Here is a 22,536-nt window from a genome sequence, read left to right as displayed (position 1 = left end):
GGGCCGCGGAATAATTCCACACTGGCTGACCGATCCACAGCCCCAAAAAGGTTGGGGACCACTGCTCTAGTACGTAAGTGAGTCGCCAAGAAAAAAGCTACGCAGAATTTGCAACTGGGCGCTGTCAGCGGCGACAGGAAAGAAGAGCAGCTGTGCTGCCAGCTGTGCAGATGTGGGGTTGTAGCTCCCAGCTCCCAGGTGAGGACTCAGACACCCACACCCCATGTGTGAATGAAGATAAAAAGCATGAACGCAGAGGAGCAGTTTCACCAGCATCAAGACGGAGACATTTGATCAAATAACACGTGTCTGAGCAGTTTGACTCTCATACAACCATTACTCTGAACACATCCAGAGGAAATGACCCAACAAGTTTGGACCGGGTCACCAGTGAGACAGTGATTAAGACAGAGCAGATTATAAAGTTATCCTCCTGTGGGTTTGGGTCTGATCGCATCTCTGCATCCCACTGCTTCCTCCAGCATGTGTGAGCCATCAGCTGCCTGGTGTGAGTGTGTTTGTGCAGCACTATCTGGAACCCGGGGCCAGCTGGAAACAATGTGTGATATGTACTTTTTGAGTGTGCGTGTCAAAGTGGATGTGGGCTTTGATATGTACGTATGTGTGTGCGTGTTTGGGAACGGCAGGGTGGACAGTCTCAATAAATCAAGAGGCCCCTGCCCTCTGATCCCACCCTACCCCTTCAGATAAATATCATAACAAATAGCCCTTTGGAAGAATGTAAAGTCTGTCTTTGAGATCCTGCACCGCGTCTAAGTGCCGCTCACAGACTCCAACTTTTCTGTGCGTCTGAAGAGGTTCATTTATCCTTCACTAACTTCACCAGAGGCCAGTGGGCATGCTGGGGTCCAGGGGATAAAAAGACCTCTTTATGTTGGGAGCATTTTCACAGTTACCCTGATTCCTTAACACACACAAGAGTATGAACCAAACTGAATCTCCACAGCTGCTGCTGCACCAGGAGCACTGATGACATCAACCTCAGCAAACTCCACCGCACAATACGTTACTGCAACGTTTTTGTCTGCATTACCACACAACTGTTGGGTCTGCTGTAAAGACAGAATCTCAGGACATTTCAGGCAGGAAATGGTCCACGAAACTGCTGATTTCAAAATGCAGCAAACCTGATAGAGCTGATAGAAAACCCTGGTAATGTATCAGTGGTTCAGAGAACAAAGTGGCTCCAGACTTTAAGTAGTTTTGAAGTGGAAACAATTTTTAAAAACATCTGCTGTTTTCCTGCTGTTAATCTTTGGATTGTTGACTTCAGCGTTTCTGTTTTGTGGGCTCCACACCTATCGAGAGGTCAGGTTCCTCACACACTGGGATAGTCTAACACACGTGTGATTTTATGGTTATTAATATCCCGATGTTATCTTGAGGTTATTTCTAACTTGTATAATTTAGACAAAATATATATTTTTATGGAGAGTAAAATATTGAAAGTTATTTAAGGTTTAAGTTGATTTATTCTGGAATAATATTTCTGCCTTTTTATTATTCATAATTATGTTAAAAAGTTACAGTTTTAAAGTTTTAAAAATCTGCCTTCTGCTAGTTTTTGTACTATTTTGGCATTTACTAAGATTTTTAGGCTATTTTGGAGTTAAGCTAATATTTCAGCAAAATGCTAGCTGTTTTGGATTATTTAGACTTTTTTTGTTTTTAAGGCTGTTTTGGAATTTAGCTAATATTTCAGTTACATGCAATTTGTTTTTTCTAATTAAGGCTTTTTTGTTTTTAGGCTGTTAGGAGTTAGGCTAATATTTACACACTGGCTGTTTTGGTTATTTTAGGCTTTTTTTAAGGCTTTTATTCAGATTTTAGGCTACTTTGAAGTTGAGCTGTGTCTTTAGCTACATTCTAGCTGTTTTGGCTAACCTAATTTTCTTTTTTTTTCTCTAGTTTGTCATTTAACTCATATTTTAGCCGGCTATCAGCTTCAGCATTTTCCGCTTTTGACATCAGTGTTTTCAGCTATTAGCTTCAACTATCTCAGCCATCAACGTCAGCATTTTCTGCTATCAGCTTCAGTGTTTTCAGCTACTGGCTTTAACAATTTCAGCCATCAACTTCAGCGTTTTCAGCTATCAGATTTAGCATTTTCAGCTATTGGCTTCAACAATTTTAGCCATCAACTTTAGCGTTTTCAGCTATCATCACTAGCATCTTCAGTGGCCAAATTCAGCTTACAGCATTCACACTAGCATTATCACAGTAATATGCTCCAGTTCTCATTTAGGTTCGTGTCGCTTGAAGGGTTTTAGGAAAATCTCAGCTCTGCTACTCAGCTGAACTGAGGTAAACTTTGCTTCGGAGGACACAACTCAGGAAGTCTTTAGCTCTTGCTTTCTCTGTGTTGATTAATGATGCTGCTTGGACATCATCCTGTGCTTCAGCCAGGCTTCTGTGCGGGAACAGACATCCACGCAAGCTCAAACAGACAGGGGAGAGCATCATAAACACTGAGAGATTACAGGACTCCCTTTCTTAACAGGTACTTCTATTGAGTCTGGTAGGAGAGCAGCAGCGCATGCCTTTTCAGACCATATCTGTGTTTAAACGGCTTTGGAAAGTGATGGATTCCAGATGGCCAGGGGAGGCATTCATCTTTATCAAGCTCTCTTTTTCCTCCTCCTCACTACATTTAGCTAATAATACAACAAGGCAGTGATTCCAGCATGTGCAGAGCAGGCTGCTCTCAAACAGCAGCAAACAATTCCCTGACAAACAGCCTGTTGCAGGTAATTTGTTGTTCAGCTCTGCTGCTGCAGTGAACCTGAATTCCTTCTTTTTAACAGAGAAAGTTATCAGCAGATTCTTCACAGCTCATTGGTGAGCATGTGTGTGGAGCCGAGATGCAATGTAATCTGTACAGCAAGCAGGTGGGATGTGGAAGAATAGGAACGGATTCTTCATGCTAACACTGGAGAAAGAGATTCTGTTACTGTAGTGGAACTGTGAGTCCATCACTCTCTGAACATCAATAATCCTCTCATTCATTCAGCTGGAGCTTCACTCTGTTATCACTTTTCAACTACATGTTGTGATGTCCTTGTATCATTTGAAGGACCAGGAGGGGGCGTGGCCTTCTGCTCCAACCAACCGAGACACCTTCACCTGCTCGGCAAACAGAACAGGAACCGGCAAAGATCCATTCAAATGAGAATGGTTTTTTTACTATGTTCTTATGAATTTTTTCTCGTGATATAAAGATCAAAATTACATTTATGAAAATGTCTTTACTCAAATAATTGGGAATCAGGAGAAAAGTTGTACAAAGCCTGGTTCACACTGGACGCAGAAGCACCGCTAAGTGGCATATTTATGTCTTTTGTATGTTTTAATGGAGTAATAGTCTGCAATTAAAGTTTATCTATCCTATCTATCTAAGAGGACGGCCCTCAAAGCCTGGATTTGGACACCCCGGGTGTAAACAGACAGATGATGTGTTTACAGTCTCACCCAAAACTCAGAAGTGAATATCTAATGAACTCCTGCTGCTCTGCAGAAAATATATCCTGGAAAACAACACAGGTTTTTTTTATTTTGGCTAAAAACTTCATGATCACAATGAAAAGACCACAACACTTTTACAATAGATAAAAAAAATGATGGGAGTGGGACTTATCAATCAACCAATTATACTTTATTATTTGCATATGATTGTATATTTATATATCATATATAATATATATTTTATATAATTGTATATCAATGTCACGATGATGATACATTTTAGATCTTTTTGGACGTCAGACGTCCTGAGCAGCAGACTATCCTCCACCAGACTCCTACTTTTACTTCCTCCTACTTCCTGCAAAACTGGACCTGCTGCCAACCATTTGGCGAACTCAACACAAGCCAGCATCACATGACCTTCAAGCAGAATCTGTGTCCCCCCCTCCACACCCACCAACCATCCACCCCCCAGCCCTCTCCATAAAGAGCTCATTTCTCTCTCTCCATTTCACAGCTATGCCGATTGTAAATCCTGCTCCAAAGGCTCCCTCTTCTTTTCACTCCATTCTTTTTCCTCCTCTTTTTTCAAAGCGTGCAGAAAAACCCCTAATCTCTGTTTAATATGGTTTGGCCGGATGTAAATACCTCCAGACAATGAGCTTAATCTGGGCCAGGCCGACCAGCTCACACTGCTGTCGGAGAAGCCTGCCAGGAGGAGAGGGCGAGAAATGAGGGATAGCTTGGTGCAGATCAAGGAGGTGGTGAAGAAAGGAAGAGGAGAGGGAGGGAAGGAGGATTTCTCCAGCTTGTTGCCTCTTTTCTTCCTTGAGCTGCACTTTATTAAGAACCCTCAAATTCAAGTTAAAGATAGACGCCGGCTCTAAACACCCCGCCCCGGCCTTTGCCAGCTTCGCCCACCCTCCCCCTGCAGCCCCGCCCTCTGCTCAGCTGCGCTAACGAGCAACGGAAGCTACTGTACGTCCAGAGCATCTTGGCACCGTCCAATCGTTTTTGCCTCTTTCATGCCCACATCATCTCCCCCACCTCCCTCCATCCCTCCGAATAGGACCTGTGCTTGGTCCGTGGTAATTGTCATTCCAAAGACGAACTGGCCTAGTTTCAATTCAGCAGACAAGTGTAAGAAACTCGGCCAACAAAAGCTAAGATGTCTGCAAATGGAGTATGGGGCCAGAATACAACATAATCACAGCGCGCTGAACAACACGGGGAACCAATCTGATTACAAGGAAGCCTGAGAGCTCCAGGTGTGAACGATGCACAACAAGATGGTTTCAAACGCAGCATTTGTTACATGTTTAATGGAGCTGCAGCAGTTCAGTCAAAAGTAATGAAAGATTTAAACCACGTGTCAAAGTCAAGGCCCGGGGGCCGGATCCGGCCCTCCAGATCCTTTTATTTTATTGTTATTAATGACCCGAGGCTATCGGTATCAGCTTCAGCGTTTTCAGCTATTGGCTTCATTTCTTTAGCAATTAATTTCACTATTTTCAGTTATCAGCACCAGAATCTTCAAATTCAGCTTACAGCATTCACACTAGCATTATTGACAGTAATGCTAAATATCTAGTTCATATTTATGTTAAAAAGTTATGGTTTTAAAGTTTTAAAAACGTATTTTTTGTGTTTTCTATAAATGTTTATCCTGTTCGGCCCGTGACCTGAGGTGTGTTTTGGATTTTGGTCTCTTGCGTGATTGAGTTTAACACTCCTGATTTAAACAGTTTCTAGTTTCCTAAATTAGAGGATGAATTGATGAATTGATGAATTGATGAATTGGTGCTTGGATTACACAGGAAATTCTTTGATGTAATCTGTCGGTCACTTACATAGATCATCATAATCTGATTAAGACAATCCGTCTTTATTCCATTAATCTGGAAGGAATTGGATTACAATGATCTGGAATGTTTGCAACGGACTGGATTATTACAATTGCAGCTCATAAGGGGTTTTTTGTAATAATCTTTGCCGTGAACTTTCTGATTTGACTTTGAATCGATGAGAGGTGAAAGGTCAAAGTGATGTTTGAAGATGTCCCAGCAGCTGATGGAAAACATCTCCACACACTCCGACCGAGCAGAAGGAGACTGATTGAAATGTTAAACTCTGGCCTGTCCTGACCCTGCAGGAACCCGGTCCTGACCCCCCATGTGTGAGCCCCATTCGCCCCCCTGACGTGCTCCAGTAGAGATGACCTTCACTGGTGTGGCCCTGACAGCCGCTCACAAACATCTACATTATGGATTCAGTATAAACACACTCTCACTATTACAGCTGTGCTAAATGTTACCATGGTTACGTACTTTGTCATTGTTAGACATCTGCTCATAATAACATGAGGGTTAAAAACCACATCAAGACTTGGTTTATACGTCGGGTCAAAAATAACTTTTTTGTTGGGTTTTTTTCACCCCAGTGAGACAGCAGCTCTGTGTGTTTAAGAAATTCATGTCCGACTGTTTGTCTTTTCCCCGATGTCTCATAAACTCTACAACTTTTGATATTTTTGCATGTAGCAAGGAGACAAGAGCTGTGATCACCAGAAAAATGGAAATGCTATTCGTTAAAACAACGGAACAGAACCAAAAGGCTGCTGGTAAATCAGTGTTGAAGGTAATAAATGTCGTCTTAGTCGTATTAACTCAGCAGAGTCATGATCTGATAACGAAGCAAGCACAAAGAGAATCAGAGTCAGAAGGTTATCAGTCTGAGAGAAGCAAATCCTAACTTGAAACATGACTTTGTAGAGGTGAGGGTGAGGAATGTCTGTGCAGGCATTTACAGCTCTGTTTATGATGCTGAGGGTCCCATGACCTGTGCAGCCACAAACACCTCCATCACGGCCCGCTGCTGACAGCAGCAGGCGCTTCCCCTGTTCCTGCTCTCCAGCAGCAGAGCTGAAAGGCTGGCAGCGGTGGAGCCAGGGTTGAAGATGAAACAGTGCTCGGTTGTGTTTGCTCCTGAGAGCCACAGAGATGCAGCAAAGCCTTCCATCGAGGCATCTGTCTGTCTTCCACTAACAACTAACTGATCAGAGAGAGGAGCCTCTGTTCAGGAGAAAGACCAACTGGAGGACAGTTGTTCCAAACATCTGCACCACACTTCTGACTGGCTCTCTGGAGTGGAGTGAGCGTTGAAAAGGGCTTCCTGTGCCAGTCCTGTTACAGTCTTTCCATTCATAAGAGTCCATCAGTGTCAATAGTGTAGCACTTCACTCTAAAATCCTTATATTTTTTTTAGAAAAAAACCCGCCAAACTTCAGCAGGGATAGTGGGTTTATACTAAACATGAGTTGGAGTTTGTATCTCTGGTATCATAAGAACAAAAACTAGGGCTGGATTGATAAAATCCATTGATCGATTTGAACTGATTTAAGCTCAATAGATCAATAATTGATTTTTCTCATTTTACAGTATGTGAACTGGATCAGATTAATGTAATATAGTCAAAACACTTGGTAGATTTTTATTGTAATTTTAGACAAATGTGTATAAATGTGTATACTCAAAATTAAATTCGATCAAATTGAAATAAGTGGATCGAAATCATTTTTAAAAAATTGAATCGATCCAGGTCTACAAAAAAGGAAACATTTTAAATAAAACCATTAAAGAAAATGTGCAAAACCTTTTACATTAGTGACTTATGAACAGGCACGATATTAATGACAGAGTGCTGCTGGTCAAACTTTCCATGTTCACCATCAACTTTCTATATCAAACATTTGTCTATCTTAGTCAAGAATCTATTCTCTGAGTAGAGCCCAAATGAAGTTCAGTCTGAACTCCGTCTCAGAGCAATATCTTTTTTGTCTTTTATCTGTTAGAAAGGAATGGATCTGCTGCATGTCAGACAGAAAACTAAAGAGGTTTAATCCAAAACTCTTCTTTAAGATAAGAGTCACTGCTGACAGCTCCTGACCCCTGAGATTTCTTAAGGAGGCTCTACTCAGATGCAGAAATCTAACAAACCTGCAGAAACTAAAGGTCAGTTTAAGGCACATGTGTCAAAGTCAAGGCCCGGGGGCCAGATCCGGCCCTCCAGATCATTTTATCTTATTTTTATTAATGACCCGATGTTATCTTGCACTCATTTCTAACTTGTTTAATTTAGACAAAATACATTTTTATGGAGAGTAAAATATTGAAAGTTATTTAAGGTTTAAGTTGATTTATTCTGGAATAATATTCCTGACTTTTATATTCATAATTATGTCAAAAAGTTACAGTTTTAAAAATTGTCATTCTGCTAGCTTTTTGGACTATTTTGGCATTTACTAAGATTTTTTTAGGCTGTTTTAGAGTTTAGCTAATATTTCAGCTACATGCTAGCTGGTTTTGGCTAATTTAGGCTTTTTTAAAAAGTTTTTCTAGGAGTTAGGAGTTTTGGAGTTAGCCAATATTTACATAATAGCTGTTTTGGGGCTAATTTAGGCTTTTTGTTTTTTTTAGGCTAAATTGGTATTTAGCTAATATCTCATCTGTGTTTAGATTTCAGCCCCTGTGCGATTGAGTTTGACACGCCCGGTTTAAGGAATCCAAACAGAACAACATTTTTTATCTACATAACAACAAGTACAACCAGTCATCCCAGACTACACTCAGAACATCATGTCAGGGGTTAAAGATACTTCAAATGTTGATTATTTCTCGAACCAAAAGTGGAGTTTGGTGCTGCAGTAATCCTGCTACAAGCTCCACGTCACTCCACTTTCCAGGGAGAAAAAGGATTCCATTACACTCTGCAGACGGCACAAGGGTTTATTATTTTAGCGCTGCTGGCACAATCTCCGATGAGGAGGCTGAGTTTGGTTTCAGTATTAGATGTGTCAGCCGCCCTGATGTGGGGGAGCTCTAAGCAGCAGAGCGGTGGAAAGGCGACAGACGGCTTTAGAGCACGTTTGAGGATTTTATTCACTGTTTAGAGGAGAAGAAGGAGGATGAGGAGACATGAAAACAGATGAAGGTAAAGACAGGAAGAATGAGTGAGAAGATATTGAGATAAAAGAACACACTAGTTGCTGTCCCACATGATTACTCATATTCTTTTAATTATGCAGAGGGAGAGAAGAAGGACAGGTTTGGCAGTGAATAAGTATTACAGTCACGTTTGCTAGCCTCCTGGTGGCTCATGCTTGTGGACAACAGCGACCATCACAGCTCAAACTCTCTCAGCATCCTGGATGAGGCAGCATTTCCCCACCAGAGTAACAGGAACACAGACAGAGTCAGCAGCTGCTGCAGAGCTTCGCTTCAAAATAACAGGCAGATCAGAGAGAAAAAAGACTTTTTTATAGGGACCCAACACGCGTATCTCATAAAAACAGAAATGCTTCTAAAGGACCAGAATTACATGGAACCTTCACATGCTTTGATGAGAGAGTGTCGGCTAAATTGTAGGCAGGAACCTTCAGTCAGTGAAACAGGTATTCATTTGGTTGTGCTGATTACAAGCTGGAACTGTTACTAAAACGAACAGCTGATGCAGAATTAGTTTGGAATTGGTAAAAGTGTAAAATGAGACGTAGGCTGGAAGCTTTGCAGAGCAATTATAGGTATTTTACAGTATTTAGAAACACCAACATTATCTGAACTGTTCAGTGTTATCGTGGTTTTTACTTTGGTTTCTATTTCTGTTTATACTTTGAGTTTTATTTGTCATTTTATGTCTCTCTTTGTTGGGGTGAGGGGCTGGGAGGGATTCTGTGTTATATTACTTTATTTTTAATTGTTTTAAATAGGGCTGTCAAATTATCGCTGTAATCGTGATTAATTAATTACAGACATTTTAGTGCATTATTGTTTTAATTGCGTTAATCTCATTTTTGCGATGGATGGTTACTCCCGTGTTATTGCAAACATGGAGGACTGTTTTATCTCGCTCACACCGTGGTCGTTTAAGAAAAATATAAATATTAATTCAATTATTAGAGCTTCAGTCCTTTTATAGTTTTAAGTTTAAATAACTTTTTTTTACAAAAGCAGATAAAGAACACAATCAAAGAATTTAGACACAGAGTAAAAACAATAGATCAAGTTTTTGTCAACATTTTAATACAAATCAAAAGGCTTTTTTAAAATGCAAGTATTTATAATAAGACTATTATCAGTTATTTAACCCTTTAGGATCTCTGGTGACGCTTAAACACTAAATCTTTAACATACTGTAACTTTTCAACTGTTAACATGTTAATTCCAGTAGATTCTGAAGTTGATAAGCGGCTCGATGAGCCGCTTATCAACTTCAGAATCTACTGGAATTAACATGTTAACAATTAAACAATTACAGTAAATCAAAGAACATAAACACTGGAGCTCTGGTGTCAAAGGGTTAAGATGGAGTTGTATTCATATGAGTTTAGACATTTTTAATTTATTAGTTTGGACCATTTTATGAATGAAAAAACCTCCTTTTAGATTCAGACAAACCAAAAATCTCTGTCTTTAACGACTAACTCACTCTATCAGCTGCAGTTCATCCACAACACCAAGCTGCTGATCTCACCAGTAATCCCAGCTGAAGCCTGAAGGATTTCACATGTTTGCATTTTCTTTGTGGTCATCTCAGGCTGTTCCAATCACACTTGAACTCTTATAAAAAGCAGATTTGTTTTTTATTCTTTAAACTGCTTTGTCAGAAGCATCTTGGCAGATCCGTCCGGGATCGTCCCTCTTTCATCCTTGTGTTTACACGAGCGTGCTGAAGCCATCGCTGCTGCAGCCTGTCATTTACTTGATCCCAGCTTTAGCTTTTACAAGGCAGCCAGCTCAAAGTATAATGTAGACATCAGACATGACTTGATTATTGAACAAACACATTTACATTTACTAATGTTTTCCAACAATTCAGCCACAATACTAAAGTTTCAGTCATTTAAGCTAAGAGAAACACCCCAGAACATCCTACAAAACCTTGTTGTTGCTCTGCATTGCATTCCTGTGATATCTGTTAAATATCTGAACAATTTCCTGGAGGGGAACTCGCTGCCGTACGTCAACCCCACTGTCAGCCAGAGGTCGAGGAGCTGCCCTGAGCTGCAGCCAGAGGGGGGGTAAAGGCCATGTGCAGGTGTGTAGGAGACATCATTAGGCTCAAACCGGCAGAACACGCAGCGATCAAAGGAGACGTGAAAACAGGCCGGAGAGAGGAGGCCGTCTGCAAACACTGATGATGCTTTAAGACGTGAACCTTTGTGTGGGAGCAGAGAAAACGGAGTGAGAGGGAAAAGAGCTGCTTCAGAGGGGAGGGTTAGCACATAGCATCCATAATTCATCGAACGGAAACAGAGACGATTTCAAGAGACATTAATGAGTGTTTTAACCCTTTAACACCTGAGCTGTCGCCGGTGACGCTTTAACACTAAATCTTTAACATACCGTAACTTTTCAACCATTAATACAATAATATGAAGGAGACAATCGAGCTGCTTTTCTCCTTCAGAATGTACTGGAATTATCGTGTTAGGAATTAAAAAGTTACAGTAAATCAAAGAACATAAACACCGGTGTTAAAGGGTTATAATCTGAGGCAGGGGAGTCAAAGTCAATCACATAGGGAGCCACAATCCAAAACACACCTTAGGTCGCGGGCCGAACAGGATAAACATTTATTGAACACTCTAAAACTACATTTTTAAAACTTTAAAACCGTGACTTTTAACATAATTATGAACTAGATATATAGCATTACCTGAGATAATAATAGTGTGAATGGTGTAAGCTGAATTTGGTCATTGAAGATGCTAGTGCTGATAGGTGAAGATTCTTAAACTAACAGCTAAAAATGCTGAAGCTTATAGCTGAAAACACTGAAGCTTATAGCCAGGTAAAATATTAGCAAAATGCCAAATTAGCCTAAAAAACAAACAAACTAAAAAACTTAGGTTAGGAAAAATAAGCTAGCATTTAGCTGAAAAAAATAGCTAAACTTCCAAGTATCCTAAAAAAACGGGGAAAAAATTTGCCATAACAGCTAATGTGTAAATATTAGCCGAACACTAAGACAGCCAAAACAACAAAAAAAAAGCCTTAATTTTTCCAAAAAAAGCTAGCTTGTAGCTGAAATATTAGCTAAACTTCAAAATATCCTAAAAAACTGAAAAAAAAAATTAATTAGCCAAAACAGGTTGTGTGTAAATATCAGATTAACTCCAGAACACCCCAAAAACATAAAAGAAAATAAAATAAATTAACCAAAACAGCTAGCATGTGGCTGAAATATTAGCTAAAGTCCAAAATTGCCAAAAGAAATCTCAGTAAATGCCAACAATTTTTTAAATAAAAATAAATCTATAAAACTTTAAAACTGTAACTTTTTACCATAATTATGAATAATAAAAATGCATGAATATTATTCCAGAATAAATCAACTTAAACCTTAAATAACTTTCAATATTTTACTCTCATAAAAATATATTTTATCAAAACTTAGTAATGAGCGCAAGATAACATTAGGCCATTAGTAACAATAGAATAAAATAATCTGGAGGGCCGGATAGAATTACCTGGAGGGCCGGATCCGGCCCCCGGGCCTTGACTCGTGTGATCTACAGTGTGACCTACTGATCTACAGCTGTCAGTTTAAAGTGAAACTCTCTGCTGGGATTATTTCTGATGAAAACAAATCTTAGAGAAACACCCTAATCAGACTGAAGCTTAAGGAACGCTGAGGTTGTGTTTGAAGGATTCAGTGAAGTGCTTTCACTTTAATTCATGACCTGATACCATGACCTTTATGAGTCATTAGAACTGTGTTCTGTTTTTGACTTTTGAATCATTATTTGAAGTTCAACAGAATTTGAAGAGGAATAAATCCACTAGAAGAAACAGGATCGATTTGGCGTGAAACAACAGAAGAAATCAACAAAAGTGACAGAATTTTACCCTTAAATTCCCCAGATCAAGCCTGTTGAATGGAAACCGTGATTAATGTTTAACTTTCCTCCAGCAAAGTGTTTCAAATGTCTACAGAGTTTGATGGAGTGTGTGATAGACCGAGCATAGAGCAGCCATTGTTCCACACAAAGGTGTTCTCTAAACTTGTTTGTCTTTCTCTGTTTCCATGCAGGCCAGCAGATTTCATGATAAAGACGTGAACGTTCGAGCTCCTCCGTCTGAGGGAGACAACAGACTGCTTTAGAGTTTTCTAAAGTTTGAAGGGCTGAAACCGATTCCTGTCCTGCAAATGTAGGCCCACGCACGCGTAAAAATAGATTAGCACAACTGGATGATGAGAGGGTGGTGATGTTCCACAGCAAATGACAACATGAGGATATTCTTGAAAAACAGGCTTTCACGAGTGAGCTGGAGAGTACAAGAGCATGTTTAAAGCTGGAAACATGTAAAAACAAGTTTTATCGCTGCAGAAAGACAGAAAAACAAATAATTAACTGCAGTGGATTGGATGCGTGTCACATTAGTCGCTGCGCTTGGTTCACTCTGACTTACATCTGTGGTGCTATAGGATCAGTAAAATGCTTTTATTTGCTTTACCACAGAAGGTATTAGTAACGGACAATCAAAAATCTAAAGTGACTCACACACAAACTCAAGACATTCTTTACTTTCTGCTGGAATAAAAGCTGAACCTCAAACACCAAAGATGTGACGCCACACTCCGTCCTTTCAGAAACTGTAGCTCAGATGTCACCTGTCACACGTACACGTGTGTGCACTCAAACCTCGGTTTCTTATCATTAGCTTCTCAGTCATTCAAGTTTTGAATGGACCTGGAAACATTGCCAACCTTTTTAGGAAATAAACACTCCAGACAACATTATGTCAGCGTCTTCTTTAGCCAATGTCTGCACACGGCTAGATGAAGGAAACACAATAAAACATGTTGTTTGTGATGGCATTCGTCCTTAAAGTCCCTCTACGACACGAGTCAAAGTCAAGGCCCGGGGGCCGGATCCGGCCCTCCAGATCATTTTATTTTATTGTGATTAATGACCCGATGTTATCTTATTCTTTTTTCTAACTTGTATAATTTTGACAAAATATCTTTTTATAGAGAGTAAAATATTAAAAGTTATTTAAGGTTTAAGTTGATTTATTCTGGAATAATATTCCTGTCTTTTTATTATTCATAATTATGTTAAAAAGTTACAGTTTTAAAGTTTTAAAATTGGCGTTCTGTTAGATTTTTGGACTATTTGGCATTTATTAAGATTTTCTTAGGCTATTTTGAAGTTTAGCTAATATTTCAGCTACATGCTAGCTTTTTTGACTACTTTAAGCTCTTCTTTTTTAGTTTTTTAGGCTGATTTGGAGTTGAGCTAATATTGACATGATAGTTGTTTTGACTAATTTAGGCTTTTTTCCGTCTTTTAGGATATTTCGAAGTTTAGCATTTTTTTCAGCTATATGCCAGCTGTTTGGCTAACCTATGTTTTTTTGTTTGTTTTTAATTCTAATTTGGCATTTAGCTAATGGTTTAGCATCTTCAGCTATCAGCACTAGCATCTTCAGTGACCAAATTCAGCTTTAAAGTTTTAAAAATATAGTTTAAGAGTGTTGATTAAATGTTTATCCTGTTCGGCTGACAAAAACAGGATTTTCATCAGAGGGGGCCTTTTAATCTTCCTACTTTCTGCAGAGCAAACTCTCCTTCTCCACTGTTTTCCTCTAAAGCCTCCCGTCACAGAAAAAATGACACTTAACATACATGCAGCAGTGCAGCTCACAGGGTCAGAGGTCATGTAAACACATGAATATGCAAAAGCTCACAAACAAACTGTCCTGAATTAATGACTCGTTCCCGACTCATCTCCCTAAATGATTATTTCCATGCTTGCTGTAAACTTTCAAGGACATTTCAGTCCTCAGCACCTGCTGACCCCGCCACACAACCTCAGACACACACAGTGTCACACACAGAAAGCACAACCTAAGTGACATCTTTGCAGCCCAGTGGCTGAGGGGAAATCATGCCATCTGCCAGTAAACGACAGTCATTTGCCCCCACTGCTCCTCCATCTGTGGATGCGGGGAGCCGTGCTGGAAGGCGGCACGCAGGCCGGAGATGTCTTCCAGGAGTAAAAACCGCTGTGGAGCCAGACACTGCACTGCTGTTCTCCATCTGATGTTTAGAAAAATCCAGGAGGACCTGATCATTAAGCCTTTAGCATCTGAGGTGTCGTCAGTTAAACACAGAATGTTTAACATACTGTAAGTTTTCAACCGTTCACATGATCATTCCAGTAGATTGTGAAGGAGAACGAGCCGCTTTTCTCCTTTACAATCTGCTGGAATGATCATGTTAACGGTAAAAAGTTACAGTAAATCAAAGATTACAAACACTGGCGTTAAAGGGTTAAGAAACATTGTAAATATAGATTTTACAGATTGCATCCAGTTCAATGTTGATTTATCCTTCAAGACTTTAATCATATTTTGGTCTAAATTAAAATTGTTCCCAGAGTTCTTTTAATTATTATTATGTCATTTTCTGGCAAAATCTAAAAATCTGTGTTGTTTTCAAGTACATAGTTTTATCAGATAGTTCATTAGAATTTCCCGCTGATATCCCATCATACCTTTGTTTACACTCTCTCCTGCTAGCTTACAGCTAACATTAGCGCTGCAACAGAAATGTTGAGCAATATCAGATCTATCCATCCGTACAGTTTAGATCCAGACTACAGTTCAGACCAGGCAAACAAAGACGTTCATGGATCTGTTTGTCTGTAAGTGGATGATCAGAATGGAGCGGAGCAGGGAGACTTTGGCCCCACCCATTTCACTTACAAAGTCAAGGCCTGGGGGCCGGATCCGGCCATCCAGATCATTTTATGTTATCTTGCACTTATTTATAATTTGTAGAATTTTGATAAAACATATTTTTACGGAGAATAAAATATTTAAGGATAGAATAACCGGATAGAATTACCTGGAGGGCCGGATCCGGCCCTCGGGCCTTGACTTTGACACGTGCTTTACAGGTAGAGTTCAGTAAAATGTGGACGGTCGACTTTTGTTTTAAATATTGCTCATTTTCTGGATGAAACGTTTTCCAACTGTTTCAATGTTGTGCTTAAACTTTATTGCATTTTTAAGACTTTGAGTGTCCTTTACTTGATCTTGTCCTGTGAGAAGCGGAGCTCGCTATACGAACTGCTTCAGGACAAGAGGAAGCCAGTCTACAGACGCAGACCTCCTGCCTCTGTGGCTGAAACAAACTTAAGAGCGTTTGACAGCAGGAATTCTCACTCCTTGTGTTTTTAGCAGAATTATTCTTTCTAATTTTAGGAGAGTTGCAGGAAACTGTCAGGCGTGAAGAAGCTGAAGGCTCCTCATGGAGCTGCAGGTCCAGGAACTCTGATGGGCGTACAGAACCTCCACGGTTGGGGTTTCCTCTGAGAGCGAGCCGGGCAGACAGAGGAGGCACTATGAGGAGGGAAAGTCACACAGGAGAAGGCTGGCAGATCAGCCTGCAGCCAAGTACGTGTCAAAACCCAAGCATCCGTTAAGTGATGGAATTTTACAGGTTACGTAACCCGTCGCAGCAAAGCCGAGCTGCTCAGGTTTTTCACGCCATTATAAAAATGTTTTCAGAAACATGCATGCATGAAGTGGAAAGATATACATTCGACTCTGTTCACTCTCAGCCTTGAACTTCAGCTCTGAGAAGCGTGAAAGAGTCACAAAACCCCAAGTGAGAAAGTCAGCTTGTAAAGACGGCGCCCTGAGAGCCGGCTCATCTTTCCTGATGCAGCGCGGCGTGCAAAGAGTGTCAGAACTCTGTTTAAATAAGGCTCATGTTAAAAAGGCTCAGAAAGAGATGACTCTGCTGTGTTTGGGGTTTCATGTGCATTATGAAGAGATTAAAGCAAACAGTCGGAGTTTACTTTGGATTGATCTTTGGGTACGTCTGTCACCAGAACAAAGAGGAGAGTCCGCTAGCGCAGCAAAGCAAGAAGAGTCCAATTAAATCCTCCTCTTGAAATAAAAATGAAACATTTACATAAACAATAAACGTCTTCTGAAACTCTTTCATTTGAAGTGATGAACAAAGAGAAAACAGAGTGCTGTTCTAAGCAAATGTCAGCTGCACCGAAAATGACGCAAGTGATGAAGGGAATAACAAAAAGAAGCAAACGCTGTCTTTTCTGGGTTGACATCAAGAATCCTTTCTGTCCTGAAAACAGACAGCTGGAGCCGTGTCTGCTGCTGTGCTGCACACAGTGTGTTGCTTTTGTTGTAGCAGCAACAGAAATTCCATTAACAATTCATGAAAACAGCTGGAGCCGGTGCATGATCAGAGAAAGAGGATCGCACAGCTCAAAAATTCTGGGAAAATTTCACATTTTTCCAATTCAGATGCTTTCAAATTCAAATAAAAAAACGGAAATTCTCCACAAACTGCACAATAATTGGATAAAGTTCAAATGTGTATTTTGTTGAACTGACAAGCACCAACAACAGCAGACGAAAGAAGCTTTCCTGTTCCACAGCATTTGAAGTCTTTCAGGATTGATTTTGAGGGTTCTGTCAGTGTGTAGAGGTGTCCCGCTGCAGTTTCAGCAGAGACTACAGCGGCAGCTCTGACGGGGAATCCTACCTGTGGGCTCAGCGGTGGGCAGCCTGGCCGGCGTGACACAGAGAGGCAGGAGGAGACACAGCCAGAGGGACGGCCGCAGAGCCCTCATTCCTCTGGACGGAGAGGTGCGGCGCAGAGCAGAGAGGCCCGGCTCCAACTCAGGCGGCATCCTCCATCTGCATTCTCTCCAGCAGAACGGCAGCCGCGAACGCTGCAGGAACAGCTCCCCACCACTGACCTGACAGAGAGATGCGAGGGGGAAAACAGTCCATTAGAGCTGGAGGAGAAATGGAAGAGCTTTGCCATAAGATCACAGGCAATGAGAAAAGAAATGAAGCAGAGGAACGCCTCGGGGTGTACCCACAGTCTGCTTTGACATGACATTCCACACAGACTTTAAGCTTTAGGAGGAAAATCCCTCTTGTAGTTTCTCTCAGGACACGTGGTTGTTGAGATGTGCTCATAGTGATTCTGAGCTGAAGATTAACAGAAGAGAAGTGTGGCCGGATTTTCAGAACTGACCAACCTTCGGGAGGACTCATTTCTGCTTCACAAATTCTTCTGCGTGGCTTCACGACTGACTGACACTTTTACGGATCTTCCAGGAGGACAAGAAATACCAGGGTGTAGTTGGGGTCTAGGGCTGCCGCGAACGGTTATTTTAATAATCGACTAATCACCAATTATTTTTTAAGATTAGTCGACTAATCGGGTCATGAGAAAACTGGATGTAAAGCACACATCTTAACCATCATTAGCTTTAAACTAACTACAAAATATATATAAAGCATTACCTGTGATAATGCTAGTGTGAATGCTGTTGGCTGAATTTGGCCGCTGAAGATGCTGAAATTGATAGATGAAAACGCTGAAGCTGATAGTAGAAAATGCTAAAGCTGATAGCTAGCTAAAATATTAGTTAAACCCTAAAAATTAGCCTAAACCCTTAAATTAAAAAACGGATACAATCCCAAATTAGCTAAAACAGCTAAAATGCAACTAAAATATTAGCTAAACTCCACAATGGCCTAAAAAAAGCCAAAATTAGCCAAATACCTAGAATGCAGCTGAAATATTAGCTAAACTCCAAATTAACTTAAACAACTAATAAAATCCTAAATTAGGCAAAACTGCTAAAATGCAGCTAAAATATGCTAAACTCCAAAACAGCCTAAAAAACCTTAATAAATGCCAAAATATTCCAAAAAGTTATCAGAATACCATTATAACTTCCACTTTACTACACTCTGACTCCACATAATACAAAGTAATTTAACTACTAAATTAGTCGTCGACTATTTTAATAGTGGATTAGTCGTCGATCAGTGGACTAATGGTTGCAGTCCTATCAGAGTGCGGACTGACCGGAGGAAGAGGGACTTGCCCTCCGTCTGCAGGAATGCACAGAGCTTTGCAGAAAGAGCTGTGAGTGAGCAGCCCAGAGAAGCAGAGCGGCTTCTCTCCACACAAAGGTTGCACTAAGTCCTAACAGAGCAGGTTTTCTTCTCAGACGCTTCATCTGCACCTTCACAAGACCCTCACTTCCTCCAACGCTGCAGCTTCCTTCAGCCTTTCCTCACCTTTGAGATGCACTTATGGTTAGTTCAGACGGCACAAAAAGCCGCTCTGCAGGCGCCAAATGCAGATCTTCAAAATCACACTTGTTTTCTCTGGCAAGCACAGAAGCACACACATGTCTCTATGAAAATAAAGCTGTAGACAAGTTAACTGTTGATAAGCCGTCAAAGTTAGTTTGAGCCAAACTACAGATCTGTTTAGACAAGTAGCATGACTTTCTCAAGCCATGAGAGAAACAATAAGGACTTGAAGTGACTAATCGAGTGTCAGATGGAAGTGTAGACGGATCTGAAGAGGAGCCAAGTGTTGCAACATGACTGACTGCTAGGAGATGAGACAAACTGTCCCTGTGTGCCAGAGCGGTAGCTTATGTAATTCACAGTAAAGTTTTAGAGTTTTATTTGTAATTAATTATCAGGTCACTAAGTCGGATGGAGAGGAAAAGCAGGATCTCTGTGAGCAGAGGAGAGCCCAAAGTCTTTGAATTTGAAAATGTTTGTTAGAAAACCTGGTGCTGCCACGATCAGTCGACTCATGCACGAGGACCAAGTTAATACTCGGTTAGTCGTTACTTTACATTATATGGAGTCAGAGTGGAGAAAGTTGAACAAAGTTGTGAGCGTTCCCCTCCAAAAAATTCACTTTTTAAAAAAAATATTGAGCAAAATATGCCCCAAAGGAAATTAAAGGGAAAGCACATTTCAAAATTTTAGGTTGATTAGCAACAAAACTTTAAATATATTCATGGACTATGTTTTCATCTATTATAGTAATTTTTAAAAGCTAATATTTTACTGACATCCTAACGTTCTTGGCTAATTTGTTATCTACTGAGATATTTTAGGCTACTTTAGAGTTTAGCTTCAATTTTTGACTAATTTAGTTTAATGAGGAAGTTTAGGCTGTTTTGGAGTTTAGCTAGTATTTAAGCAATGGGCTAGTTTTATTAGCTATTGAGGTTTTTTGGGGCTAATTTAGCTCATATTTAAGCAACACTAAATATTTAAGCAAAATTGGCATGTATTAGGGATTTTTAAACAATTTTGCTACAATTTTTTAAGAAATTTAGGTCAACTTCGGCGCTCTTTCATACTTCTTTCATTAAATTTCCAGTCTTTCAGCAAATTTAACATTTTGTAAATAGCTTTGCATTTTCAGTAAATCCTTGCAGCAATTAAAGTAAACTGTATCACTATTTTCACCAAAAAGCATTCACATGAAGATGCAGGTAAAATGCAACTTTTTTAGTTTAATCTTGTTTCAATTCCAGAATTTAATGAAGGACAGAAGCTGCACGACTCATTAAAGGTTTACTAAACTATCATCTTAATTCTCTATATTTGTAGTTGTTTAAAGCTAATGATGGTTAAGATGTGTTCTACATCCAGTTTGCACATGACCCGATTAGTCGACTAATCTGATAAAATAATGGCTGATTAGTCGACTATTAAAGTAATCTTTTGTGCCAGCCCTAGTAAAAACACAGACACATCAGTCATCATGCAGAACTCTGAAGGAGCTCAGAGGCAGACGAGGGTTCAAATCCCAGCCGTCCTGCTCCCCTCAGTGAGGATGGATGGTCACATGCTCGTCACACCTCTGCAGCTAGTCTGCAGGCTTTAATACTGAGGGTGAAGCTTCTGCAGCGGTCTGGAAACACGCTGTCGCTTCAGAAAGAGGAGAATTGTCGTTTTTTTCTCCCTGACAGTCTAGACCAGGGCTCTGCAACCCTTTACACTAATTTGGTAAAACAAAACCCAGCCAGAGCTGCCAAATCCCACCAAATCTTTTAGAAAATACACATATTTAAGTTTATGTGCCCATTAGGACATTTCTTTATAAAAACGTAGCTACCAGATATGTACAATAATTGATATTTTTCTGTAAATAACACACTTAACTTCTTTGCCTTTGACAGCAGCACGTACAAATACACACGATCAGCAGTTGCAGCAGTTTTACTTATTAAAAATGCAATTTTCTATCATCTGACTTCCCACATTTCTGATCCTCTCCCTGTCCTGACCCACCCTCCTCTTTCTTCACTCACTGGCCCTCAGGTGAAAAGAGATATTGATCACCTGAACTCTGGAGCCTCTCATTTATCAGACTCTGATATGAGCTAAAAGTCATGTGAATGAATTCTGTTGGGGTGGAGGAGCAGATCTTCATCACCAGCTCACATCCTCAGTGTCTTTCCTGACAGACTCTTTGGTTCTTTTTTTAAAGGAGAATTTGAATCAACGAAATGATTTTCATCCTCTTTAAAGACCTAAATCAAAAAGCTCCACGGAGTGATTTACGCTCTCTGACGGGAGGGATGATGGTCACACCTGTCTGTCAGAACAGGACGAGCTTTAGCCATCAGCCATCACGTTCCCTCTGGCCCAGCAGCAGCCCCGAATCTCACCAGTCTGCTCGGGAGCTGCACATCTGGGACTCGTGAGGCTCCGAGCCGCGCGGAGCGGCCAGAGTCACGTCAGAACCCCGCCGAGGCGCGCGCGTCCGAAGAGGAGGATGACTGATCTGCTGCTGAAGGCGCACAGCCGCGCGCCCCGTTCAATCGAAGAGAGGAAAGAAACACATCTGCTTCGAAAGAAACTTCAGATGAGCTGAAGCGTTTTCATGTCCTCTCCGGGAAGACGTCATCGTGGCCGAAGCGCGCGCTCTCCCGATGTAAAACACTGACTTCATTCACAGGCTTCATCAGATGTTTGTTGTAGGTTTGTGCGTTTTTATGTCTTAAAAGTGAACAAAACTCTGTATTTTTAACGTATCATATTTAGGTCAAATGAGTTTTAACTAACGAAGTTTTTAAAGCAAATTTCCATACAGAATCTGTAACCAGCATCTGCTCCTCAGCTCAGCCGGAGCGGACGCGCCGTTTGCGCACAGACAACTGGCGCGCAAGCCGCTGCGCCACCTGACCAAACCCAGACCCGAGCTGTCACTGACGATTCTGAGGAAGTCTGACTGTCCACGAGGGCCGAGAAAATCACATTAATGAAGGGAAGTTGTTCTCACCGAGATGTCCGGACAGACTGAGCCTCAGACCGCAGATGTCACCAGACTTTGAGCGTCCAGCTGCGCTCCTTCCAAATGGAAACTTCAAAAACAATTCTCAAACTCCTGACGTCCTCAGCCGGAGAGAAAGCTGCAAAAATCCTCCTCACGATGCGACAGCTTCTCTAAATCCCGCTGCGCCAAGTCCAAAGCGTTCAGGGCTCCAGAACCGGACCATCCCGCCGCGCGCGGAGCGGCGTGGGGCGCGCGCAGTGACCGGGGCTCCGTGAGCTGCGCGTCTGTCCGCGGTGAGCAGAGGACTCGGACTGGCGGCTCTGCGGCGCTGCTGCCAGTGAAGTAGAGTAGTGAGGTGGGGAGTTGGAGTCTCGGCAGCTTTAGTAAGAGCAGGGCGTTCCGAGGCGCACTTTCAAAATAAAAGCTCAATCAGTGACGCAATGCTCTCCGAGCGGGAGAGAGAGGACCGGCTGCAGGGTTCCTCTACTCTACTCTACTCTACTCTACTCTACTCTACTCTACTCTACTCTACTCTACTCTACTCTACTCTACTCTACTCTACTCTACTAGAATAGAATAGAATAGAATAGAATAGAACAGATTAGAATAGAATAGAATATAGCTTTATTAATGTCACAAGAAGAACTATATCAAAATTTGAAGTTGCTTTCAGTACAGCCCAAAACCAGACAACAGAAATATGCTCATGATTCTTGTTCACAGACAACAACTGAATTACTTCTTTGAGAATCCAATTTTTTTTCATGTAATATTTTATTTCAAGTAAAGAAATAAGTTTCCCCATAAATATTGGAGATAAACTGTGTCATTTCAAAAAATTCTAAAATACAGACTGACTGCTCTTTTTCACCCTACTGCTCTCTTCAGGGGTCT

At 40.9% G+C, this 22,536-nt stretch overlaps 1 protein-coding gene across 4 annotated transcripts in view; it reads right to left on the bottom strand.

The window, feature by feature from the left end:
* fgfr3 (fibroblast growth factor receptor 3) overlaps window positions 1-22,001 on the bottom strand; it is a 74,564-nt gene extending 52,563 nt beyond the window's left edge. For 3 of the 4 annotated variants that reach the window (XM_024262679.2, XM_024262612.2, XM_024262737.2), the window contains exons 1-2: window positions 21,649-22,001; window positions 17,068-17,284 (exon numbers count right to left, since the gene is read on the bottom strand). In XM_024262679.2, coding sequence (XP_024118447.1) covers window positions 17,068-17,215 — 148 coding nt within the window. In that variant the 5' untranslated portion in view covers window positions 17,216-17,284; window positions 21,649-22,001. Of the gene's footprint in view, window positions 1-17,067; window positions 17,285-21,623 lie in introns of all 4 variants that reach the window. The other variant, XM_036209963.1, reaches the window with a different exon arrangement.
* Window positions 22,002-22,536: the final 535 nt, after the last annotated feature.

Source organism: Oryzias melastigma, linkage group LG22, assembly GCF_002922805.2.
Source record: "Oryzias melastigma strain HK-1 linkage group LG22, ASM292280v2, whole genome shotgun sequence".
Taxonomy (NCBI): domain Eukaryota; kingdom Metazoa; phylum Chordata; class Actinopteri; order Beloniformes; family Adrianichthyidae; genus Oryzias; species Oryzias melastigma.
This window is presented reverse-complemented; position numbering and strand designations above follow the sequence as displayed.